The 27,686-nt window shown below is 45.1% G+C and overlaps 1 protein-coding gene across 1 annotated transcript; it reads left to right on the top strand.

Moving 5' to 3' along the window:
* Nucleotides 1–3,871: 3,871 nt before the first annotated feature.
* Nucleotides 3,872–26,773, top strand: CFAP97D2 (CFAP97 domain containing 2). The gene is made up of 5 exons (XM_090031684.1): nt 3,872–4,016; nt 16,824–16,904; nt 20,420–20,538; nt 23,040–23,232; nt 25,898–26,773. The coding sequence occupies exons 1-5, from the start codon at nt 3,912–3,914 to the stop codon at nt 26,060–26,062; spliced, it is 663 nt and encodes a 220-aa protein (XP_089887810.1). The 5' UTR covers nt 3,872–3,911; the 3' UTR covers nt 26,063–26,773.
* Nucleotides 26,774–27,686: the final 913 nt, after the last annotated feature.

The raw sequence follows: 27,686 nt of genomic DNA, 5'->3' as shown, positions 1-27,686 counted from the left end.
GTCATAAGTAGCTGGGCATTAAGGTGCAAGTGCTCCACTTTCTTGTAATTGGGGACAGGACCAAGAGTTGAAAGGGCCCATACTGCTGGGGAGGGGAGGAATCATGGAGGTGGCATAATGCTACATCTCCTCCTTTGCAGAACCTAATACAGGAAGAGCAAATTATCAGACTGAACAAATTCATGTTCTCAATGGTCCATTAGAACAGGCTGCTTCCATTTCCCTTCTGTTCTCAAGGGCTGATGCAAAACCCAGAATCAAAGGAAAAAATCACAGAATCATACACAGTTATGGTTGGAAGAGACCTCAGGAGGTCATCTAGTACAACTACCTGCTGAAACCTGGATCATCCTAGCCAAGTCTGTCCAGGTCTTAAAAACTTCCAAGAATGGAGATTCCACAACCTTTATGGGTAAACTGTTACAGCATTTTACTACTCTCCTAGTGAGAGAGCTTTTCCTAATATCTAACCTAAATTTCCCTTGCTTTAGCTTGAAACCATTTCTCCTTGTTCTGTCATCTTCCAAAGATTCCATCTGAAACCTATGGACTTTGGATCACTTCTTAAGAGATCATGACAGGTCCAGCACTTAAGATAATCTTATGTAAAATACACCAAGAACAAATCAGACTACATCAAAATATTTTAGGGGTGCACCAATAGATTCTGGGGGCCGATACCAATAGCAATTTTTAAGAAGGCATATTGGCTGATACTCATCCGATTTCCAATACAGCTACATCCAGCTGGTAAGTCTGTTGTGGTGGACAGGGAGGGGGGAGGGAAGAGGTGTGGGGGGCAGATAAATGGCCCCCATTGTGAGGGAGGGAGTGGGGCAGGGTCTGGGGCAGAGGCTACCTAGCCAGGGTGGGACAGGCATGTGACAGAGCCACAGTTCATCCGGGGGGCATGGGGAGGAGGGGGTGGCTCCCGCCACTGTGTGCACCCCAGGAGGGCATGTGCCCCCAGATCTGTGTAGGACACAGTGGGGTGAAGTGGGGCAGGCTGCAGTTGCAGACTGGGAGTGGTGCTGAGCTATTCCCAGTGCATGGGGGAGGGGCCTAGGCCATGCTGCACTTGGGGTGGGAAGTGGCAGTGCTGGGAGCGGGACTACAGGGGTGCTATGGTAAAATTTGGGGTGGCTGCAGCCCCCTCCCAAGCCCCCTTCAAGCACCGCCACTGCCTGCCCCAAGCAAAAACACAGCTCAGCCCACAGCTGAAGCTCAGCCCCTGGCCCCAACCCACAGCTGAAGCCTGCCCCACCCCACCCCATGCAGATCCGGGGGCACACCGTGTGCCCTCCCCATATGCGCGCAGCAGCGGGAGCCGCCCCCAACCCTGCACTTCCTAGACAAGCCACAGCTCTGTCACATGCCTGCCCCACCCCTGCTGGGCAGCACCTGCCCCAGCCCCACTCCTTCCTCCCCACATCCCATCCCTTCCCCTTCCCCATCTACCACAACAGACTTACCAGCTGCATGCAGCTCTCCAAGCTGCCGGGCTCTGCTCCTCACCACCTACGTGCTGCACTGCAGCTGCATGGAGGCACAGGCATTTATCAGCCACATCAGGCTAATTTCTGATATAGTCAATTTTCTTTATATAGGTGCCAATCTGATATCAGACTGATGTATCGGTGTACCTCTAAATATTTTTGCTTTTTTGACAACAACAGTCTATTGAAGTGAGTCAAATGAGTGGCACGGGGCTGGTCTGTGAGCTGGATTGGACTCCACTCCCCATACATCTGGATCTGGACCATGCATATGGATCTGGACCCTGCCCAGCCCTGCATGCCAAGATTGCTTCTGCATGCCTTGTGACCCTGCACCACCCCCACCCAGCACATATGCTGGGAACAGGGTCTAGGACCCTGAGCTGCCTCTGCCTGGCCCCAAATGCCAGGATCAGGGCTTGCAACCCTGAACTGCCTCTGCCAGGCTCTACAGTCTGGGATCCAGCCCCATGTGTGGAAGTTGGTTCTAGGGCTTACACTAACCCCACTAGGCTCCATGCACTGGGACTGGGGCCCTGCACCACTTCTGCCTGACCCTGCATGCCAGGTTCAGGCCCTGCGCCACCACGTGCACCAGATCTAGCACTCAGGACCACAGCCTATGGGGCTCCCCACAAACTGGAAGGGAGCCCTGCAGGCTCCAGGACATGGCATTGGCAGTTGGATCTGACCGTCAGGCCAGAGGTTGAGCACTAGGGTTGCCAACTCTGAATCTGTTCTGGGAGGTTTCATCATATGATGTAATGACATTAATGACTGATCTACTGCACTGTACTCAAAAAAGCAAATGTACATTTCTATTACATTTTAAAAACCCACTGGACTACTGTATAGTTTGGATTCAACATTTAATATTTATTTTAATGAATACTCTATCGTTTATCTCCCTGGAGACTCCAGAGCAATCCTGGAGGGCTGGCAACCCTATTGAGCACCCCCTGCACTATTATAATATTACTCCTAATTTTCATTAAATATTACACAAACATAGAACTTAGCATAACTAAATGAAAGGATTTCTTTTAACTTTATATGCTTTATTAAATGTACAGAAATATTTCTTATACATTTAAAGAAAAATACTGGAAATTTCCAGGGGGCCAACCTAACACTCCTTAGATCCTTGAACTGCTTGTCAGAGTATGCAAGGATGCATCTATGCATTGTGATGCCACAACAGTTAAAAATTCTTGTTCTGGCTCCAAGCAAAATTTTGTAGATATCTATATCTATAGATATATATGTTATATGCCAATTAGACAAGTTAAATGAGACAGGAATTACACACAGAACATATTAGACTCCACTGAATACCCATATGCCTTATGTTAATTATTTGCTTAAGGAGTGTGTTGGATTGGGGATGCTAATACAGAATTGAGTCCTAAGCAAACAGCACCAGAGAAGTTTCAGCCTCAGCGTGGGCTGACAGTTTTAACATGCAGAACCAGCCGTAGCATTTTTCTCTGGACCTGAGGAAACATTTCTCTCTCAACTCTTTTGTAAATATAACCATTTTCTGTCTACTGCACCAGAGTGAAGATGTGGGTGACAGCAAGGTAGTTTTTTTGTGATATACTGTAAATTAGAGATTCATTTTGAAGACAAAATAGGGACTCTGGATATTTGCCACCCTTCCCAAATCCCTGCTATGAAATGGTAACTTGGATGCTTATACTTCAACTTGAATCATCAAATTACATTTTTCAGGAGACCTGCACAAGATAAAAAGCTAAGAATGAAGCAAAGCCAAGCTTCTTTTTCCTAGGATGCTACCTCTTTTACCACTTGGCCTGTACAAATCTCTGCAAGTTCCCTGTATCTCAATGACTGGATAAACAGGTAATTGGACTATTAGCAAATAGAAGTATGTTGGTATTAACATAAATTTGCTGTGTCTCTTGAGAAGCACATACTGACTAGTGAAGAAATATTTCAAACAAGTTATGGCAGCTCTAAAGACTACATCCCAGATTGTGAGTTTCCTTTGTACTGCATTGAGACAGGACTTTAAAACTTGGCAAGTGTTATCCATTGTACAGATCCCTATCTATCTATGGTGCTATATGAAGCGTTAGTAATTGTCTATCGATCCACTGTCTTCCCCAGTCAGTGGGAAGTCAAGAATGGCCAGTGAATTATAATGATCAAGCTCTGTAATAAATGGAGACAATACCCTCAGAATCTTTTGCTAAGATGTTCAGCTCCTTTGCTATTCTAAACAGATTGTTTAAAATACTCCCACTAGCTATTCATTTTTTTTTTCTTGGTAGTGATGCCATGACAACCACCACATGACCTGCTACAAACATACCAGTCTCCAGGGCTTTGCTTAAGAAGGCTCAGACTGATATTAGTCATTCTTTTTATGAGCCACAGATTCAGAGATGTTTTATGGTGTTTAAGATGCACCGTGCCTACCAGCCAATTTTACCATGTGGCAACAAATATCTTCAGGAAAAATGGGACAGAGCAAACTATGAAGACCACAAGAAGAGGGTAGGTACAATTCTGTGATAGAGTATGGAAGCCTTCAATGAGAGAACAGGCTTTACCAAATCTGTTAAATAATGCATAAGAATTTTTGCATTAACATTAGTAGGAAGGTATATGTTAACGACAGGCAGTAAACTATCAGACAAATGAGACTTCAAAAGAATGGTATGCACCTGGAGATTGTTATCTTTTGCCACCAGTTTGAAGTCTGACATCCATAAAATTTAGAGATGGAAAAGATCTGTTCAGTCACTCAGCCTATCACAATGAAAAAGCAGGATTGTTCCCATCAGAAAATTCCTCAGTACTTTATTTAATGCAAGCCTAAATAACTCCAGTGCTTCTACTATGCTGCTACCTTAGGAAGTTGACATATAAGTATTGCAGACTTTCTTGTGAGGAAATATTTCTTATTTACAGACATGCTCTGTTTCATTTACCATACACAAACTATTTTCTTCCTGTTACTTTCCTCCTTACCTAGCACAGGAGGAGTGAATTTAAACATGAAAAATAAAATTACAAGCAGCATCCTATCTCTAACCAGAATACAAGATCCCTTTTTTTCCTTAGTGAAAATTAATCTCTTGTGAGAAGTTGAGAGCTCTGTTGTTATGTCTGACTAATGCTATTAATTTTTGTATCAGGAGACTGATCCAGAAGTGGGTGACACGGTCAACATCCATTGTGGATCTACAATAATCTCTTAAGAGTATAGCACACTTCCTATCTAGCCTATGGCATTCAAAAGTTAAGCCTATGAACTAATTTGATATTTGGAAACTGTGTAGGCTAGAAATGTATCTGTAGTGTTAACCTCCATATGCAAAGACTTATAATTTAGCTATAAAAAAGCTGCTTAAAATTAAACTTGAATGATAACATCTCAACTCAGAAGACATTTAATGGAAACATAATGTCTGGAAGTGGATGGTTCAATGGATTAGGAATTTAATTTCAAATTCATATCAGCTGAGTACTGGCCACAAATTCACTAGTCTCTGGGCACATCTACACGAGACACTACTGTACAGTGGTTACTGCACTTGTGATTATACAAGTACTAAATAAATGCACAGTAACTACTGTGTTCTTAATATGCTCTCTTTCCACTACCTCTGACTACATAGGCCCAGTGTTGCTGATAAAAAGGATAATAATGTCCCAAATGACAATACTGTGCATTTATTTAGTAGCTGTATAATGTAGTTACTGTGTATAATCAAGTACTAAATAAATGCACAGTAACTACAGTGCAGTAGCCCTGGCAAACACATTTTTAGTGATGCTACTGCACAGTAGCCTAATAATACTGTGCAGTAGTGTATTAGCGCTGTTTGTGCTATGACGTGCTACTAAGTAGTATTATTTGGCTACTGCACAGTTAGCATCTTGTGTACATGTGCCCTCTGATAGCTAAAACTTGAGCCACTACACCACTTTACATCCAAAGACCTCAAAACACTATAGAGACATTAAGGAATTAGGTCTTGATGCATAAAGCGGTTCGTTTCTCTGGAGGCCACAAAAATCACAGACACACACTCATTAGATGGCACAAAAGGTGTATTTGCAAATAGGGTCAGAGCAAATAGGGTCAGAGTCAAAAACTCCGATTACTCTGAACCAACAAAGGAATTTTGCAGTGAATATTTATCTTCTCCCTCCTGGGCACGTGTGCAGAAACAGGAACTCTTACAGCTCACTTCCGTTTCATACAAGCATACATGTGGTTACATCACTACATACATCGCATGTATAGTATAATTAACTACTTAAGTATGCAGGGCGGAGAGGTAAATATGCATCAGCTAATTAAGCATGCTCAGAGACTACTATAGGTCACCAAGAGTTTAAACCCCCCCCCCCCCTTTCAAGAACACAGTCAGTTGAATTCCAGCTTCTGTAATCTGTATGAGAAAGGCTAGGGAGAAGCTGGGGGAGAGTCTGCGATTTAGCATAAGAAAAGCTGTGGCAAGGCTGGGAAAGGAAAAAAGTCCTTGGCAGTGTTTCTTTCTTATCGGGTGCAAGATGCAAGCTGTGCATTTCTAACAATACTCCATTTCTAACAATATTCCCACCTCAAGATGCTTTCTGCTCCCTATTTTCATTTAGGCAGATCAAGATAATTACGAGGAATTTTTCTGAGTACCATGACTTTTGCTACAGTCTGCGCTTTGAGGGGGACTGCTGCAACTTGCATCCCTTCAACTGTGGTGGTTATCAGTCTAGCGACAGTACGCTCCTAATACCACTTGGGAAAGATCCCAGCTGCGGTTCTCATCCCATTCTTGACCAGTACTCTTAACATCCGCCTTATCACTTACCAACCATTTTGGGGCCAAAGGAAAAGCCCTCCAAAGCCACTGTTCTCCGGCCTCTCGGAGTCCCCCACAGGCCCAGCAGTTGGTGAGATTGAAGGTACCTGCAATTCTTTCCATCATGTCAACATACAAATTTGTCCCTGGGGGAGCAATTGGGGGAAGCGGGGATATAGGCTGGCGGCTAGGGCTGCTCAATCCTGCTTCTCTTACTACATAGATAACAACAAGGCATATTAAGATTCCCACCATATTCTCCCTTTCTTGAGATCAAATACAGCCTAAACTTTTTCTTTTTACTTTCTTGTCTAATTTTCTGAACTTTGATTAAGCCGTCTCAGGCGCACTTGGAGATCACCAGTAGGTTCACAACTCCACTTGCTGGCTTCTTGTTCCGAGGATGACTCAACTTCTGGAGTGAGTTCGTCCTGGGAGTTGGTGTCCTCTGACGCTCGTGGATGTCGTTTCACACGGGTGTGGTGTATCCAACAGTCATGGCCAGCAATCTTTACAGCGGTGTGGGTTGTTAGAAGTACCTAGAAAGGGCCACTCCACCTCTCAATCAAAGGTTCCTTTTTCTACCGCTGCACCAAGACCCAGTCTCCTGGGCAGAAGTCATGTACCGGAACGTCTAAAGGCAGACGCTGAAAGGAGGCTGCATACCTGTGAAGAGAAGACAAGACAGACTGCAAAGCAATAACGTACATATGAAGCTTGCTATTACCTAATTCAAAAGTTACATTTTCTTGCATCCCAGGGGGTAAGACTCGAGGGGGCTTGCCAAACATAATTTCATATGGGGTTAATTTAATGCCCCATCGGGGAGTGTTTCGAATGCAAGTAAGAGCTAGCGGCAGTGCTTGAGGCCACTTAAGGTGTGCTTCAATACAGATTTTGGTGAGTAGAGTCTTTAAGGTCCTATTCATGCGTTCCACTTGTCCTGAACTCTGTGGTCTCCATGGTGTGTGTAGTTTCCAAGTGATCTTGAGAGCTTGTGCAACTTCTTGAACTGCCTTTCCCACAAAGTGTTGTCCTTGATCCAAATCGATGGATTCAGGCAGAGAATACCGGGGAATGATCTCCTGCAACAAATACTTCACTACTGTAGCCGCAGTGGCAGTCCTGCTGGGCCATGCCTCGACCCAACAAGAGAGCTGGTCTACCATGACAAGTAAAAACCCATGATGTCCAGACCGTGGGAGCTCGGCAAAATCAATCTGCCATGCTTGTCCAAGGTACCCTGCCCAGGGTCTACCTCCCATTGGCACAGGGGGTTTCCTTCGAGGGTTTACTTTCTGGCATGTGATGCTCCTGGGAGCAATACGCTGAGCTTCTACATATAGCCCTGGGGCTACTGCTTGGCGGATCACTAGATCACCCATAGCCAAGCCTCCCATATGGGTTCTTGCATGAAGCTGATGCAGCACTTCCCGAAGCAATGGCCTGGGTATCATGACCTTTCCTCCCGGTACTATCCACCACCCCAGGGAGTTCTTTTCTGCACAAGCCTTCTGTGCAAATTTATCTTCTTCAGAGGAATACTGCGGGACTAAATCCCGGACGTATGGCCATATGGCATGGGACAAGGCCTGCCTGGATACTTCCTCCGCTTCTCCACCAATAAATGCGGCTTCCTTTGCTGCCGCATCAGCCTTTGCGTTTCCAAGCTTATGCTTTTCCTCAGCAGCCTTCCCATGGGCCCGCACATGAATGACTGCTACCTCTTTAGGCTGGTGGAGTGCCTCTAGTAGCTTGATAATCTGAGGGCCATTAGCAATTTTATTCCCAGAAGCCGTAATGAAACCCCTTTCTTTCTACAATAGTCCGTGCGCATGGACCGTAGAAAAAGCATAGCAAGAATCAGTGTATACATTAACCTGCTGGCCTGTCCCCAGTTGTAATGCTCGGGTGAGCGCAGTGAGTTCCACGGCCTGTGCTGACCATGAGCTCGGCAATGACTCCCTCCATACTACCTTATCCAAGGTTACCACTGCACATCCTGTTCGTCTTTTTCCATCGATGACAGAGCTGGAGCCGTCCACAAAGTATTCAGCATCTGGGTCCTCAATTGGGTCCTCAGCAAGATCAGGCCGCACCTGTGTGGTTTGATTCAGGACCTCAAGGTAGTCATGCGTCGGTTTCCCTGGCTCCGGCAGCAAGGTTGCAGGGTTCAAGGCTGTAGTATGTTTGAAAGTAAGTCCTGGATTAGAGAGCAAAAATATCTCATACCGTTATTGTCTGGAGGGGTTGAGAAACTTTCCTCCTTCAGTCCCTAGAATCTGGGGAACTCCATGTGGGGTGTGTATTTCCATATCCGCACCCATGACTATCTTCTGGGCTTCTTCAACAACCACTGCTGTGGCTGCCACAGCCGGAAGACAGGCTGGCCACCCGAGTGCAACTGGATCTAGAACCTTTGAGTAATATCCCATGGGTCTCCAGGTTGGGCCTGATGGCTGTGTCAGCACCCCGATGCGACCCCTCGATTCTCATGAACACACAGTCGATATGGCTTTTTACTATTTGGGATGGCCAGGGCAGGGGGCTGGGTTAATGCTGCCTTAAGCAGATCAAAGGCATGCTGCATTTCTTTATTCCAGTTCCATTCAGTGAGACTCTCCTTAGTCAGGGAGTCATACAGTGGTCTAGCCTTCCCACCATAATCTGGTATCCATAGTCGACAGAACCCAGTTAGCCCTAGGAATGCCCACAGCTCCTTGGGTGACTTAGGTGAGGTTAGACCTTGGATTGCCTGTATGCGATCTGCACTCAGGGCTCTGACTCCTTTTGAGAGCTTATATCCCAAAAATGTAACTTGAGGCTGACATATTTGGGCTTTCTCTCTAGAGACTTTATATCCTTTTCCCCCTAGAGTGTTTAGCAGTGACCTGGTGGCTTCCTCGCAGAGTTGCAAGTTTGGGCTTGCAACTAGCAGGTCATCCACATACTGGAGAAGGGTCACTGCGGGGTGTGATCCCTTCCACTCCTCCAAGTCCTTCTGAAGGGCAAGTCCAAAAATATGGGGGGCTGCTATGAATCCTTGTGGAAGAACTGTCCACATGAGTTGGGCTTTATGGAAAGTATCTGGATCCTCCCATTCAAAAGCAAACAATTTTTGACTCTCTCAGTGAAGGGGAATGGAGAAGAAAGCATCTTTCAAATCTAGCACTGAAAATATTTCAGCTTCCCCCGGTACTTGTGTCAAAATTGTGTGTGGGTTCGGGACTACAGGATGGTCTGAAAGGACCTTCTTATTTACTGCTCGCAGGTCTTGGACCAGTCTGTATGAGATCCCATCTGCCTTCGGCACTCCAAGAATGGGGGTATTATATGGTGAGGACCCTTCCACCAGCCATCCGCACTTCTTGTATTTCTCTATTAACGGCTTGAGTCCAGCTCTGGCCGCTCGGCTGAGTGGATACTGCTTTACCCGAATGGGCCCCTTCCCATCCTTGAGTATGATCCTTACCGGGGAGACCGACTTAGCTAGTGCAGGGGTTCCATCAGCCCATACCGAAGGGTCTACTCCAGTCATGTGATCTTCAGAACTTACTACAGGGCGTCGGTCCTCCATGAGAGCCATCTGATAGTTCGAGCTCTGCTTGACAGGTAGCTGGACCACCATCTGGTCGTCTCTGAAAAATATCTCAGCTTGCAATTTTGTGAGTAGGTCCTGCCCAAGTAGTGCAACCCGGCAACTTGGAGAATATACAAAGGAGTGCTCAAGCAAATGGTCCCCCACTTTGGTGAGAAGTGGCTTACAAACAGGGAGTCGGGATTGCGTTCCCTCAATCCCTTCCACAAGTACATGCTGTTCACTAGTTCCTGCACAGGGTGGGTTTTCTGGAATCATTGAAAATGTAGCCCCAGTATCCACCAAGGCTTCAAAGTTTTTGCCACCAACCCTAATGGTTACCATGGGATCTTCTCGGGCTCCAACCCGAAGAGTAGTGGTCTTAGATCCCCGTCCCCTTCATTCTGTGTCCTCACCCTTTTCCTCTGCCCGCATGAGGTGACCTCTTGGTTCACCCTCTCTCTTCTCCTTTAATTTGGGGCATTCCCTCTTCCAGTGTCCTTTCTCCCTGCAGTAAGCACAAACGTCTGCTCCCTCTCTTTCTCCTTTCCCTTTCTGCATCCCAGCCTTTCCAGGGTTACCTCCAGTTATAGCAGCTGCCAGCACTGCCATCTGTCGCTGAGCCTTTTTATCCTCCTTGCGCTCCTGCATATGCTCACGATTCCCATATACCTTATATGCAATTTCCACCAGCTCTGAAATCGGTTTCCCAGCACCTCCCTCAGTTTTCTGTAACTTCTTACAAATATCAGCAGCAGATTGCCCAATAAACATAAGATTTACCATGCGTTGATTATCTGGGGCTTCTGGATCTAGGTCCGAAAACCTGCGGAACGCCTCATACAGCCTCCCGAGGAAAGCTGAGGGATCCTCTTCTCTTCCCTGTCTCACTTCATACAATTTAGACAGATTAGTAACCTGAGGCACTGCCTTCCCCATTGCTTCCATTATAATCCCCAGATACCGTGCACTCAGCTCTCTTCCTTCTGCAGTATGATTATCCCATCTCGGTTCCTCAACAGGGCAGGTATCACGCAAGGTACGACCAGCAGCTCCATCCGCTTCTACCCTGACTGCTGCAATGCGCTTTGCCGTCCCCAACACTAATCTTCTCTCCTCCGGGGTCAGGAGGGTTTGGAGCATTATCTGGACATCAGCCCAAGTGGGTCGATGGGTTTGCCCAATAGAGCGAAACAGGTCCCTCATCTTTTCAGGGTCTTCAAGAAAAGAGGGGCTCTGATTCTTCCAGTTAAATAAATCTGAAGTACTAAATGGGGTGTAGACAAAAGTTGCATTGCCCCCCTCTCCGATAACCTCTCACATCGGGCAATTCAGCACCGGCTGTGATTCTACAGTCTTGCGCAAATAATAGCCCTTATTCCCTGATTCAGATGGGGCGCTCGGCTGAGGCTCACGCTCTGAATCATTAGGTATGCTTTGATACGCCGGTGGTGGTATCCCTGAGGGACGGAGCGGTGGTGCAGAGGGACTGGATCCCGAGGAAGTGTCTGATTCATCCTCGCTACCTGACAGGGTGACCGGAGAGCGGGTCCAATACTCAGCCAATTCAGAATTCTCCCCCTCCTTAGACTCAGGGAGTACAGGCGGTCCTCCTCGAGTCTTTCCTTCAACAACCATCACATGAGACTTTACTAAGCATTTCTTAATCCAAGGTGGCTGATTTTGAACCACCCACAACCAACAATCGATATAAGGAAATTGATTCCAATATCCGTTCTGCATAACTATTTCATGGATAGCTATCACTTCTTTTACTACAAAGGATCCTTTCGGGGTTCAGTGGACCCCAAATGTTGGCCACTCGAGTTGACAAAACTTAATTAAATCACCCTTTTTCATCTTCACTCCATAATCTGCCTGCTTTGCAAATTTACTGAAGTTTTGTAATATATAACTTAAAGGCGTATCCGAGTTTTCTACACAGGAGCGACCCACACCCATATTAATGCCCACAAAAGTGCGCCCAACGCACACCAAATACCAAAAGATCCTAGTTACAGACAGTTCGCAACAAAAACCAGGCCGAAAATCCCCCGGTAAATCGAACACGGTTTTGTTCCCGGATCCAGACCAAATTGGGCAAGGGAATTCGTATACTCACTCAGATACCCCAGAGATCTCGATCAGAATGCCGGAATGTGTGTCTGGCGTCCTCAGAAACCAAAAATTTTGCACAGGAGCCTTTAATCTCTCGGGTGCCCCAACTCACGTCTTAAACCCCCTGGGCAAGCCCAAAAAGGCGGCTCGATGCACACTCCCCGTGGTGGCAGAGACGATCTTGTCACTGAGCCCCGAGGTGATCCAGAGACGTCCCATCTGGGGTGCCAGATTAATGCATAAAGCAGTTCGTTTCTCTGGAGGCCACAAAAATCACAGACACACACTCATTAGATGGCACAAAAGGTGTATTTGCAAATAGGGTCAGAGCACAGTCAAAAACTCAGATTACTCTGAACCAACAAAGGAATTTTGCAGCGAATATTTATCTTCTCCCTCCTAGGCACGTGTGCAGAAACAGGAACTCTTACAGCTCACTTCCGTTTCATACAAGCATACATGTGGTTACATCACTACATACATCGCATGTATAGTATAATTAACTACTTAAGTATGCAGGGCGGAGAGGTAAATATGCATCAGCTAATTAAGCATGCTCAGAGACTACTATAGGTCACCAAGAGTTCAAACCCCCCCCTTTCAAGGACACAGTCAGTTGAATTCCAGCTTCTGTAATCTGTATGAGAAAGGCTAGGGAGAAGCTGGGGGAGAGTCTGCGATTTAGCATGAGAAAAGCTGTGGCAAGGCTGGGAAAGGAAAAAAGTCCTTGGCAGTGTTTCTTTCTTATCGGGTGCAAGATGCAAGCTGTGCATTTCTAACAATACTCCATTTCTAACAATATTCCATTTCTAACAGTCTCACCACCTCACTTAACATATTAAGTATCATTATCCTCATATAATGGATGAGAGAACTAAAATAAGAAGTGTTCAAGTGATTTGTAGCCAGTCTGTGGCACAGCCACTGTGCTTACACTTTGAGGGAGTGCTGGGGCCTACCAGGGAGCTGGCTGCTATTTCCTGATTCTTAATGTTCCGCATTTTCAGTTTTTATTAAAAAAAAAATCTGGGAATTTTTCAGGGTTTATTTTCCAAACATAAAAGCCAGGTTGAAATCAAGATAAAAGGAAGAAAAGAAAAAAATGGTTTAAATTGGGGACAATAATAATACATTCCCATGGAAGTGAGGAAGGGAAGGAGTAAGGCTGCGGCTAGGGAAGGGGTGGAGGGAGGGGTGCAGCTCCCGGGGCAGGGAGCTGTCATATGTGGAGGGAACTGTCAGTGTGTGTGGGGCGGGGGGCATGGTGATTGCTGCTACACACACCCCAGGAGGGCTGTGGGACTGTGCCAGGCTCTTCCCAGGAGGCGCATGCCCCTGGATCTGCACACAGGACAAGAGCAGGCTGCCACTGCAGGCTGGAGCCGGCAGCAGCACCGGGGTCTTCCCAGTGTCTGGGGTGGGTGGCAGCCTCCTCTCGTCTGGCACACAGATCCAGGGGCATGCGCCCCCCCAGGGACACACCTTTTGGGGTGCATGTAGCACCAAGAGCCGTGCCTCCATGCCCCACTGACTTACAATTCCCTCCGCAGCTGGCATTGGCTGTTCCTGGGGCTGCTGCAGCAGGGGCTAGAGTAAGTGGGAACAAGCGGAGCCCCAGGCAGTGTGGGACACAGCACAGCTTGTCCCCACTCACCCCAGCCCCTGCTGCAGCGGCCCCAGGAGTGGCTGATGGCAGCTGCTAGGCTGTGCCGTGCCCTGAACCCTCTGAGGCTCTGCTTGTCCCTACTCACCCCTAGATTAAAAGAACAACCAAATAAGAACATATTAAAGTAAGGTTGCATGAGACTATACATTTGGTGCATCTTTCCTCTGCAACAGTCTGCACTGAACTAAGCATTTTGCTGGAGCTAGAATAGTAGAGTAGCATATACACACAGAGTCATAACAATGAGCTACCACACAGACTAGGAAGGGGTTGGAAAATTTAGATTTTACTTTCTTACTTACTCAGTTTGAGAGAGGTATAAAATGACTTTTGGCAACTGATAAGCTCAAGAGATATTTTTACCTCCACCACCACCTTCCTTTGTATTATGAAAAAATGCAACTCATGAGTAGTTATTACTTTCCCAACAGAGAGATGAAGAGTGAGGAGATAAATAGTCTCTTTAAAACTTCCAACTCCCAAGGATATGAGCACCATTATGTACCTTGTGACCTGGGACAACTAATTATATTGATAGAATCCACAGAGAAGAGATGGCAGTATCAGTACCCCATTTCTAAATTAAACAATGGGTGCTTTACATTTTGACAACAGCTTTCACATTAATAAGCTTAAACCACAATTTGTTTAGTTGTTATGCTTTGTTATTCTATTCAGTTGAAGCCAAAACTCCTAAACTAACTGGTATAGCAACAACTGATTTTTCTAGCGGGCTATAATCACATGAGTATTTTATAGTGCAAGGTTGCTTTAAACTTGTTGTAAATTTAATGATCATGAAAAATGCTGGCCTGACAGCACAAGAAAATAAAATCTTCTAGAAAAATGCAAGAGCAGTCCACATTGCTTCTGCATAGCCTCCTTTGTGAGATTTACAAAGATCATTTTGTGGGATGAGAAGGGAAAGGTTAGTAGTACTTTAAGCTTGAAATTCTTCATGGCAAGATGCTAGACAAGTACTTTAAATGAGCAAGTAAGTGCCATTATCCCCTTTACACATGGAGAAACTAGGGAATATAAATAGCATCTTTCCCAAATCATATTGTCAGTGGTGGAAGCAAGAACAGAACTGACAGCTTCTGGCACTTGGTTCTGGACCCTTTGTACTTAGACTGGCTGCTCCCCTCAGCAATTTGGTCATCAGGCTTATTCATTCCTTGTCCTGTCTATAAAAGCTGATGATTATGACAGTTATTTTGTGCACATTGAAGCCCCAGGCACATGTTCATTTAAAGGCACCATGGGCTCTGATCCTAACCATCAAGCCTCCTGCCATGCCATACATTCATGGTAGGAGGCATGATTTTGGGATCAGGGATCACATCCCAATTGCACCCTTCCTACTTGGCAGTGCAGTGGCACTCCAGGATCATTATCATGACCTTGGGCTCCCCCTGCACTGGAAAGGTGATGGCCAGAGCTGCTACATGTTCAATTTAACAAACTATACAAACCAGTCATAAAAATGTTTCACATTTTTATGCCATTTATGCAGCAAGTATAGCATAACACATTCATTAAAGCATAAATGTAACATGTAGAGGGAGGCTGGCATGCAGACAACCAAATCGCTTCTTATCAATACAGCCAAGGACTGGCAGTAAAACCATTTGCTTTAATTCAAAAGTCACTTGCATTTGATAACTACTTGGATCATGAAAAACAGCAGGATACAGCTGAGGACAGAACAGTGATGACAGACAAGAATAGTCAAATCTTGGGGGATGCTGCAAGTGCAGCTCTGCTATTTAGTAGACTGTTTCCATTCATTAAGGCCCAATCTTGTGATACTGATGTCACCCTCAACTCCTCTTGAAATCAATGAGTATTCAGTATCTCACCAAATCAAGCTCTGTATTTAAAAACTCTAACAGGAACAAGTCAACAGTGTAATTCTAGCTCTAGTACTGCAGCTCCAAACACCACCCCAATTAGCAACATGGTTTGAAGCCAAGGGCCAGACTTGGAAGATTTCTCAGTTGTCCAGGTATCAAAGAATCAGGGTTGGTCCCTGCCACATAACAAGGCTCTTCACTGTGCCAGGCTACCTCAGGAGCTTTGGAGGGCTGTATGTAGGCTGCAAGTGAAGCTTTGAACCTTCTACTTGCAACGCAGCTGTTTTGACCTGTCGCTATAAAATTTGCATCGACTTGACAGCCCCTTTTTCTTCCTGTGTAAATATTTTACTTTTCTTTATATAGCACAGGGGTGAGCAACTTCTAAGAGGCTGAGTCAGCCAGGAAGGGCACAGTTGAAACATGATTTATATGTGATACAGAAGAAAAATGTATCACATTCTGCCCCCCCTGACTTTTCACTCCCCACCCCCTGGGTCTCTCTGACCCAAGAGGATTCACATGAACTACTGTGCACAGGGAATCACTGTCAGTGATCTCTTCCTGTCAGCCCTTATCTCAATATTCCTGCAAAGTGTCAGAAGGAAAAAGATACTTACTTTGCCTCTGAATTCGGTGCAAACCAAGCTCCACCAGTGATTGTACCAGCAGTTTAGCATCAGAGAATGGTATTATAAGGCCTTGCTGCTGGAGAGCAACACTGGGGTTACTTGCAGCAAAAGAATTCCATGGCAAAGCATTGCAGAGCTCTCCTTAAATGTAAATTGACTCCCCTAGGAGATACTAATGCAGACAGGTAGGGATGTAGTTAGGGTTTTCTTGGGTTCCAGCAGTTCTGTTCCCTTGTAACAGCCCTGGGTATCTACTGCTTCAAGGATGCAAGCTCAGGAGCCTGTACAGTGAGCTCAACAAGACCCAACAGCCCCTGCCAAGTAGAGGTGCAAGCTGTCTTCCCATTGCCTTCCTGTGCTCTCACCCCAACATTATGATTCATCTGGCCTCAAGTTTTGTTTTGTTTTTGGCTTCTCTGAGAGAAAGAAAGATTGGTTCTCCACCTCTGATACAAATGTCCTTAATATGCTCTCTTTCCACTTGCTCTGCTTACATAGGTTCAGTGTTGCTGATAAAAAGGATAATGTCCCAAATAACAATACTGCTGACAATATAAAGGACTAAATGTAAATTATGCCTATGAGAACTGGTGAGAATTTTACTTTCAACAAAAAATGAATAACAATATCTTTCCTACTGCAGATTCAGACAGCCAAAGCAACGGTGGACACTTCTTCTCCTCCCACATATGGCCATCTGCATTTGAAGTTGAAGAAGCTGAAGGTATCCTGTTGGTTATCATCACTTAATTAAACTATGGAACATATAAACTATGTCATAGTGTCTCTCTCCCACCAATCCAAAGAAAGCTGGGCATAGCAACACAGATGAGAGAGCAAATGGTTAAAGGTTTAGTCCCATTCCTTGTCCCTTCAAAGCAAGACTTCTGTGCTCTGCATAGCTGGCCCCCTGGATACTGCCTTCTCAATCTCACATCACATAAGCTCTCATTTTCTGACTGATGCCACACATTCCTTCCAATTGCTAAGTCCAGAGCCCATGGATTCTGTCTTAGGGTTTGCACAGAGGGACTGTCCACACATACCCACATACACAATTTCAGCCATTGTGAAACCCCACAACCACAAAGACACACGCACAGTGAAATTAAACAAACACCACAACATGTAGCTATTCTCATGTATAACAATGTGTCAAAATATTTTATCTTTCCACAAAGACATTTTTTAATTAAAAAAAAAAAAAGAGTGGGGAAAAAAATAATTGGTCATTTTTGTCGAACTTTTATACAATCTCTCTTAAGCAATGGGATTATCCTCCAGGTGAAAGTTTCAAGATTTAGCCTCTGAAAAATCTTGTAATACCTCATACATTTCAACACTATCCAAAGAGCTTGAGATTGTCTCACTATCAAAACGACTTTCTCCATGATGCACACAGGCTTTTATGCTATTATAGACTTGACATTAGTGCTGATTGCTGTCTAGCATTTTTCCTTTACTCTAAAAATACAAAAGCATATACCTTTGAAGGGAAATAAATAGGGGGCAAGAACCCACACAGGTAAAAAACAAAACAATAACACCCCTCTTACCTGAGCCCAACTTCTAGGAGTATCCTTTAGGGTCGCACTGTGTTTCCTATTGATCTGCATTACCAGTTCTTCAAGAGGTGTTATGTAAACATAGAGCACTTGAACACATGATGGGGATTTAGTTCCCTAAATTTTAACAATTAAAAACCCACCGTTTCAATTTAGGGTTTTCTGTCACTGTTATGGCGAGGGGCCCAATCTTTTTCTTTTTCTTTTTTTTTGTGGAGCCTGTCTGTGTTTCCCATGGCTGAGGAGCATGCTGCTGGTGGCCCCTGAGCTGTGGGGGGCCCTGGTCCTTCCTTCTGTATTGGAAGTGCCCTCCTGGGCCACCTGGGTGGGCTGCTAGCAGGTGGGTGCTGCCCCAGCTTGGGGTCAGGGAACAGTTGGATCAGGCTGGGTGCTGCCTCCAAGCTGGGGCAGCATCCGTCTACCTGGGTGGCCCTGAGGGATGCTGCTGTCACAGGGGGAACCATAGGCGACTGGTAAGGGGTGCACAGGGGTGTACATGCACGGCCAACACTGATGCTGTCAGCAGGGCTGGTGCCCCCCCTGACAGGGCCGCCACCCCCCCTGACAGGGCCGCCACCATTGGCAGCTTCTGCGGGTCCCCCCCAGATTCAGGAGGCACCAGTTGCTCATGGAGGGAAAGACCAGGGCCCCCTGCAGCTCAGGGCCTGCTGGCAGTTTGCCCCCAGCCGCAGGAAAGGCGGGCAGGCTCCATGGGGGGTGGGGAGGGTAGGATCAGGCCCTTCACCACTACTTCTTTCCCCCGGTTAAACCTGGCTGAGCAAGCTTCTTTCAGGTTGTGTAGCCCCTGAGCTGCAGTGGGGCCCAGTCCTTCTCTCCACAATGGTGGTACCACCCAAATGAGCTACTAGCTGTGGAGGTGCTGCTGCAGCTCGCAGGCAGCAACCACTGGATCCAACTCTTCCCTAAGCCAGCGTGCTGGAAGCCCGCCGGATGCTGTTTCCCTGGGCAGGCTCGGGGAATGGTTGAATCTGGCAGGTGCTTCCTGCAAGCTGGGGCAGCACCCATGCAGCTAGCACCCTGCCCAGACAATCCCAGGGGGTGCTGCCACTGTGGAGGGAAGGACTGGGCCTCCCTCAGTGGGGGAGGGTGAGCTGTCAAAAGGCTGCAACATTACAAACAGCTAGGCTGCAGACTAAACTACAATGTTTGCAATGTAACAAACTAATTTAAATCTGCACATGTACAGCGTGATGCAATTAAACCACAAAAATGGCCACTTTTCATCATATGTACAAGCACCCATAGTGAGAAGGTCTCTAACATTTCAGTGAAGCTTATCTTCCCTTCATCAGGTTCCTTTGTAATCACTACTCCTCTGGGCTTCTAGAGCTCAATGGGATTACTTAACAGCACCATTTTTAGGTACATCTATAATGCAATATAATCTACATTTACCCTGTTACAAAGCCAGGCAAACACAAAAGACAAATGAAGTGCCCCTGCAGTCACTTCCTTATAGCATTAGCCATTGAAGATTATCAGAGCAACAGAAGGCAATCTTTCATATAGGGCATGCTGAAGTGCTAGGATCTAGTAACAAAACAAAAAGGCACAGAATGAACAGGCCTGTACAGAATATGTTCTTCATTGATGCTCCAGCAGGGGCTCCTGATGGTATTATAAGCTCTGAGAGAATGATGGATTTCCCTGCCACTCCACCTCTGACTATTTTTAATTCACCCCTGCTAGAGGTAGCATCCTTGGGCCACGGACATATACTTCTGCAGAGTACATTGTTTGGTTCTTTTGGGATGGATTAAATTTCCCCAAATGGCAGATGCTCAAATAATATTCCTCCCAAATCTGGCTAGCTCTGGCAATTTCCTGTAAGATCTTCATCTTCCAGCCTATTCTCTTCTTTAGGTTCATAACCTGCTCTCATCACCTTCACGTTCCACAAGTTAGTCTGTGTTAAACTGAGGTTATGTATATTAATATTCTACAGTTATAACTTAAAAGTGATCTGAAAAATTACCCTAAATTAGCTAACTGAGAATGTAAGTAACTAGTTTATACAGCCACACATACCTATTCCACTTGCTCCCTCTGCAGCTCCTTCCATTTTTTCATCACATCCCGTTGTTGCTTCTCATCTAAAATCTCCAGGGTAGGGAAGGCCCATTACCGTAGTTCTCTGGATCCAACTGAAAGGCTGTCATTGGATTTTAGCTCAGTCTCCACTGTTTGTGCAGTGTCCAGCACAATGGAGTCCTGGATTTTGACTGGAGCCTATGATGGCCACCAGAACTAACTAGTAATAAAGTTCCTGAAAAAAAACCCCAACCTCCTATTGACTGAACATAAAGATTTTTGTTGTACACCTATTAATGCATTTGCCAAGTGGTGCAAACTGCATAACTCTCCTGGTTATAAGAAAGAGTTTCTGTTTCAGGGTGAAATTTGCCCCTTTCCAAAGAGTCCCACTTAAAACCCTATTTACTGCCAAAGCCCTAAATTAATAATTTTGCAGGATCTTCTTCAGCACCTGTGCACCAAGGTGAATCCTTACTCTAACTGGAGCATGTGACTGGTCTTTAGGGCAAAGCAACAAGAGTTGCAGCAGCTCCTTGGTAGATATGCATAGTGCATCACTGCTGCTTACACAAGGCCGTAAGAAAAACCAAATCCTTCTCTGCCTCTTCTGTACATAAAGCTTGAGGAGGAGCGACTTTCACTCATCGAAAGAGACAACCGTTTGCTGCTGGAAAAGATGTCCTGCATCATGAGGACGAAGGGACGAATTGATAACAAAAATGACTACGAGACCAAAAGGTAACATCCACCTTGACATTTGTACAAGGTTATTGAGTTATTCTGCTAGCCATAAACATAGACAATCTGCTCAGCAAGGACATATTTTTAAAAAAATTCAGGAGAGCAGTACCCAGGGGCGCTAAGATGTCTGCATGTCAGATACTCATTCTTCTGGCCAAGATGGGGGACTCCAGCTTCAAAGTCATCCTTCTCCAACTCTGCCTGGAAAAGGAGGAGCCAGCTTTAGGTTAATGCTTTAGTTTACTAGCCAAGGGAAAGTGAGAGACTGGGAAAATGTTGCCCCAGTTTAGGCAAAATAAACCAATTATATCCCAGGTAAACTGTTATTGCTAAGTGAGTCACAGACTTTTGCTTTTTCAGTCCTTTCTACAGACATCACTGGAAATATGTGGGTCCAAAGCTTCAAGAGGGAATAAAACACCCAACAAAGTAAAGTAAAATAAGAACACTGTGGAGCAGCCACATTAAATAAGAAGACTCAGAAAATAAATACAAACAAGGATTTAAGCCATAGCTCAAGAGAAATGTGTGAGACTTTTCTGGTGGGAATACCATTTATAGCATCCTAAATCAAGGAGGAAATTCTTAATTCTAATAGATCATTCCTAATTCTGATACAGCATGCTCTGCTATCTTCAACAGCACAAAAGAGAATGTAGGAATGGATGAAGGAACCCAAAACCTTCAGTGGTGGATGTCTTGTGAATTTCAAATGTTGTCTGCTACTCCTTATGACTCATGTACAGACAGACTGGGTGATAAGAGAATGATAGCTCAAATCAGGTCCCAGGGTGTCTCTGCACTGTAGAGTCTACACAGAAGGTTGCAGCTTAGCTTCAAGTAATCTAGGTGGCATCCAGAACAGCGGGTCATTATATAACCGGGAGTATCAAGGCATCATTGTGCTCCAATGGGAAGGGAGATATAATCTGAACATGCTTTAGTTAATGGTTGGATATACCTTCATCAGCATTATATTACACATATGTAAACTACTGCATTGACTTTAGGTTGCAGCAGCAATACATGTTCCCACCACGTAGATTATTGTAGCTTCTTTGGAATCAATCAGCATCTGTTAATTAACTCCGAGCACTCATGTTTGTGGATAGCATTAGGCAAGATACTTGCCTTACAACTCTTCACTTTTTCATTTCCCAATTCATTTGGTTTGTATCTGAAATTTTGATGGGACATTTTCCTTCAAGAACTAATGATACAAGGACAAAAGCCAGGCTAGGATGGCTGACTGTTGATAGTCATATCCTCTCCTTCAGTATAACAACAAAAATGATTCAGGGGCTGAAAATAACCATTTTTAATTTAAGGTGAAGGTTGAGATTTTCCTTCTTGTAAGAAGGATCTTTATAATGGACTAGCAAATTGCCCATCAAGAATGATGGGGGGGGGGAGGGGCAGGGACAGCACTACCACCTGTCACCCCATGCTACAGCCACCTTCCAGAAGTGGGGGGGAGGGGGAGGGAGCTTGCCCCACTATCTCCTCCATCCCCCTCCACCAGCATCCTGCACCGCCGCCGCCTCCAATGCTGCTGGCCTGCTCCTCAGAGGCAATGGTGCACCTCCATGATAGCAGGGATGGAGTGGGGGGAAGCTGGACGAGTGAGGCCAGCACCACCTGCCTCGCCCCCCTCCCCCCCCCCCCCATCCCCTCCATCCCCGCTATCATGGCAGTGCTCTGTACTCTGGCTGTTTCGCTAACCAATCAGAGTGCTCCAAGAGCATTATGGACAGACAGATGGACTAAAGCCTTTATTGCATAAGAATCTTTACAGCATTCCTGAAGAGACACTGTTTTTGAAGGCAGGGTGCAATGTTTCATTAAATGAAACTCCTCTCTTTCAGACAAACAGAGGGCAGATTTCTAAAGGTTGGTTAGTATACAAACAGGGTGTTCAAACTCTTATCTTGTGGGCCAATTTTGGCCCACAGAGCCATGGCATCCAGCCTGCAGCATTTCCCATGGGTCTGGAAATTTAGTGGTGGGGGAATGGTGATAATTAACAATTTGTCTCCTCCACTGCCAAATGTCCAAGCCCTGTAGGCCAGATGACATGACCTTATGTGCAGGGCTGGGATCATGGGCACAGTTGGTATGATGCAGGGACAGGGCAATGGTCATGATCCAGTGAAGGATTGGGGGCTGACCTAGTGCATGGGGCCTGGGCTGCAAGTGTGATCCAGCATCTGGGGCTGGGGCCATACACCAGCCTGGCTCGGTGTGTCAGATCAGATCCACAAACCATATCCAGCCTGTGGACCAACCCTGCACCACTCATCTGTCCCTCAAAGCCAAAAGGTTGGACACCAGTGGTATAAAGCAAGAAGAAGAGAATCCTCCTAGAAGAAGCATAAATGTTTTTGTGATTTCCAGACAGAAGATTTACAGTGGATTCAGACACTGAGGTTCCAGCTTTGACCTACACATTCTTTAAGTACATCTGTGACTGGGATTGATCTTGTTTGTGTGTTTTCTAGTTTAAATAGGGAAAAACGAGAGAAGGAACTGCTGAGAGTGAGAAAGGAAAACCGTGCCATTCTGGATAGGATTATGAAGTCTGAGCCTCAGTATCAAGTTCAGAGGTGGCATGAAGATTGGCAACAAGCTGAGAAATACATGATCAGCATTGCAAGATATCCTCCTGGCTGGTATAAACCACACAACCAAAAGGTAGCCCTGAACTTCTGGGACTTTTTTCTTCTTTTCAATTGCAGATTAGACCTATCCACTTTGTGAATGTTGCTGTATCTTTGTACTAGTAATTAGAACTAGCAGACAGTTATGTAGTTAATAATCTTACGTTTATACAGCACCTTCCATCTAATGAATACCACAGGGCTTTTCAGACTTTCTTGGGGAACTGCAGGAACTGTAGTATTTGTCCACTGATCAAATAACACCTTGTGATGCACTTGATGACTGGTGCCACAACAGAAAAAGCTAAGTACTACAGCAACTTTTTTTTTAAAGTATAAAATTATTTAATATTTTGGCATCACAAGACTCATGGTTGATTTCCACAGAACATCTGTTATTCAGAATAATCAGAATCTTGTTCTCTTCACAAAATGCACAGTTGTAAATCAGCTACAAACAATATTAAAGAAACGGGTCTTAGTGGACATGTTTACATGTGTGCTTTAATGAACAGTAGACTACTTCATTGTGCATGAAAGCATCAAGTAAAAGATCTATGCTAATTTTTTATGCATAGCTATACATTCTAGCTATACAGATATATAGCATATGCATAGCTATACATTATGCTAATACATAGTAAAATAGTCTACTGCACATTAAGTGTCACTTAAAACCATGCATGTGTGCTACTGCACATTAAGGCAGCCTAATGGGCATTAATTTAGTACCTCACATTGGAAGTGCTAAATTTAGTGAATTAGAAAAGGCGCATTAATGCACATGTAGACATCCCTAGCATCACTACAGTGTCATGTGTATAACCCCCTGCAGGTTTAAAAATGGCCATTGGGGTGCTTTAACTAAAGCTTATCAAATGAGCTTTAGTTAAAGAGTCCCACAGCCATTTTTAAATGCATGGGGGCCTAATACACATGAAGGTGTGGCATTTTAATTAGAGTGGCTCTCTGGGAACCACTCTAATTAACCCCTCCTTCCCCCCACACCCCTGAGCATGTGTATAGGCACCTGTTCAGAATTGAGGTGTAGTAATTACTAAGCATGTGTAAAATGAGATCTTCAGAAGTGTATAGCTCAGCCCAGTCTGGGTGACTTTTCCTGAAGACAGGAAAAGGCAACTTGCTAGGCCTAGGACTACCCTGGAGTACTGTGTACAGTTCTGGGCACCCCCGCTACAGAAAGAATATGGACAAATTGGAGAGAGCCCAGAGGAGGGCAACAAAAATAGTGAGGGGGCTGGGGATATGACTTATGAGGAGACACAGAGGGAACTGGGCTTATTTATTCTAGAGAAGAGAAGACTGAGGGGGGATTTAATAGCAGCCTTCAACTACCTGAAGTGAGGTCCAAAAGACAGTGGTGATGCACAGGAGGTGCGTAGGGGGTACACGGGAGTGCATATGCACCCCCGGACAGCCAGTGTTTCCACTTAGGTGATGGGTGGGGGAGCAGGCGGGAGGGGTGGTGCCCCCCCTGAGAGCACTGGCTGAGGAGTGGGGATGCCAGGAGAAGCACTGCTGGCACTTCTGGGTTGGTGTGATCATCCCTAACCCCCCTCCCCACTAGGCATGATCAGCCACGGGGGCTGACTGTGGGGGAGAACCCTCCCCTGCAGTCAGCAAGTGCCTTCCCGACTCAGGAGGTACCAGTTGCCCATGCCGAAAGTGGATGGAGCTAAACTGTTGTCAAACACAGAAGACAGAACAAGGAGCAATGGTCTCAAATTGCAGCAAAGGAAGGTTAGGCTAGATATTAAGAAAAGCTTTCACATGTGGAGTATAGTAAAACACTAGGACAGGTTATCCAGGGAACTTGAGGAATCTCCATCCTTGAAGGTTGGTAAGACCCAGCTAAACAAAGCCTCGCCTGGAATGATATAGCTGGGGGTGGTCCTGTTTAAGCAGGATGTTGGATTAAATATCGTCCTGAGATCCCCTCCAAGCCTAATTTCCTATGATTCTATGACTTGTGAGAGTGCAGCAGTGGGGGCAGGACAGTTTCCCAGATTTCCCAGATGATGTCCTGGATTTCCGGGATTTCCAGATAGTCAGCCTAACTGGTACATCCCCAGCAAAAACTATTTCAGTCCAATTAGTCAAAGCCTGGTAAAATCATAAGCATTAACAAAAAGTGGGCTTGGGAAGCATCAGGCAGCATTTATAATTAGTTGTACTATCAGCCCATCCCACAATGCACATACAGCTGTTGAACCTAGATCCATCTTTAACAAAGGATAATTTTTGCTTTTTTTTGGTCAGACCTTCCTCTCCTTCCCATTTTATGAGTGCTCAGATCTTTCTGTTGAAGCACATCTGTGTCACCAAAGATGGTATGTGTTGGGCAGGGGGGAGGCTTCCTCCCCTTTTATATTAGGGCCATTTTTACTGATCCAAGCAAATTCCCTCATCAGTGGACTGTATCATCCATTGGTGTACCTTACTCCATTCATGAGAGCCAATCCAATTCCAAAGGGCAGAACAAGTTCCCTTTCCTTGCTCCAGAAAAGGATTTTGCTTTCTCTGACCCTTGAGAACTCCACTATAACTTGTTCTAACTGTGGGTTGTGCTTGGCTGAGGAATTGCTTCTAAAATAATTAGAAAATATAAGAAACTTCAAATGCTGACATTTTGTTTACTTTAGATGAATTTTTAATGATTCCTCTCTCTTCTCTTGTAGGAACAAAAATTTAAAAAGAAGGCATCAAAACAAGAGCAAAATAGAGATAAGCAACTGAATGGAAAGAGTGTGAAAAGTGAGGAGGAGGAGGAAGAAAGAAAGCATAGTCAAAGTGCAGAGCACAATGATCACCAAAAGAAAAACAGTGTCTCAGAAAAAATATAATGCCCTCCCTCCCTTTTTGAGGGCAGAACTATGGGTGAGCAGTGGCTGCAAGAGCCTAGCATATTATCATCTTAAACAGGCTACTGTAAGTGTAGGTTTTAGGCATGTCAGGTCTTTATTATAATTAGGGAAGTGTAGGACAAGTAATGTAGGGTAGGATATGAAAACTTTTCTTTGTCATTGCCAAGAAATACCTAACACTGTATGACGGCTGATAAACACTAGTGAAATAGGGAGCAAAGCTGGACCTATGAATTGATTTTAGTATAGGTAACTAAACCAGCTGAGTTAGACTAAATTTTTCCTCTTTTTTTTAAATCATTTCAGTGTCCAAAGATCTACCAGTGAAAACTGACTTGGGTGACTGCATTTAGTTTTAAGCAGGGGGTTAAAATGTGTTTAGGGGCTGGACCATCTCTTTTGGACAGAGCAATGGCTGGATGAAGAACCTTCCCTCCTATTCACAATTACACAGACCACTTCCTTCCCTATTCATGACTGCATACCACCTTTGTGTTAGTTACAGTAGTGTCATGTGGGGTGGGCAAAGGAGCACATGCCCTGGGTGCTGCCTAAGCGGAAGCCAGAAGGACGGGGCAGAGGGACTCCGCTTTCCCCCAGGGCTACTGCCTGCTTCACCGTTACCTTTACAGGGGGCTGCAGGAAGGAGATGGCACAGATGATGTGTGTAATGAAGCTCATGGCATTCTGGGAATCACAGTTTGGCAGGGCAGCAGTGGAGTTCAGCGCTGTTGGGGGAAGAGCTGAGCTCCTTTTTTTGCCACTGAAATCAGCTTTTTTTTTTGCCCTCTGGACATGCACTTCAGTGGCCAAACTGGAGTGAAAGTTTCCCCCTGGTACTGCTCTAGAAAACTATGATTTCCAGAACACCTTGTACCGGCTGCTGCTTGCTGTTGTTCCTCCACCTGCAAGCCAGAAGGTACAGGGAGGAAGGGAGTTTAAGAGAGGGTGAGATGACTGCCCAAGGTACATTTTGTCCATGATAGGCCCCGGTCAGTTATGGTAACTGCATTCAGAGACTGTACCATTAGAAGTATATGAAATATATTCCTAGCTTCGTTTAATGGAATCAAGTGGCTTAAAGCAAGGAGACACAGCACAGTGTGACCAGCTAGCCCTATATGCACAACCAGAAAGTGTTCTACAAGCCACCAAGGGCCTACAGTATAGAGCGTGGGAACTTCCCTACTAGAGGATGCATCCCATGTTATTTAGTTTTAAAACATGACACTTCATAAGCAGGGATCCTGGTTTTCTCTGATTTAAAAAAATCCATAATTTTAGTTTTAAAAAAAGTAACCCCAAATCCACATTTTTCTATAATTTAAATGAAACACCTAAATATCTATATATTAGTGGTGTTTCATTTAAATCATGGAAAAATGTGGATTTGGGGTTACTTTTTTTTAACCAAAAATTAGGGATTTTTTTAAAATCAGAGAAAACCAGGATCTCTGTTCATAAGAAACACCCAGTAAACCCACAAACAAGTGTACTAAGCCAGTCAAATCAAGTGAAACTTCAGGTCCCTGAGGACAGAAAACCTGAAGCCAAAAAAAAGCTGTATTAAGTACTGGCTTTTGCTTGTTTGCAATAAGATTTA

This window comes from Crocodylus siamensis, chromosome 1 (genome assembly GCF_052110815.1).
Source record: "Crocodylus siamensis isolate JL-2025a chromosome 1, ASM5211081v1, whole genome shotgun sequence".
NCBI classification, from domain to species: Eukaryota; Metazoa; Chordata; order Crocodylia; family Crocodylidae; genus Crocodylus; species Crocodylus siamensis.
Note: the sequence above shows the minus strand (reverse complement) of the source record. Positions and strands in the feature narration are given on the sequence as shown.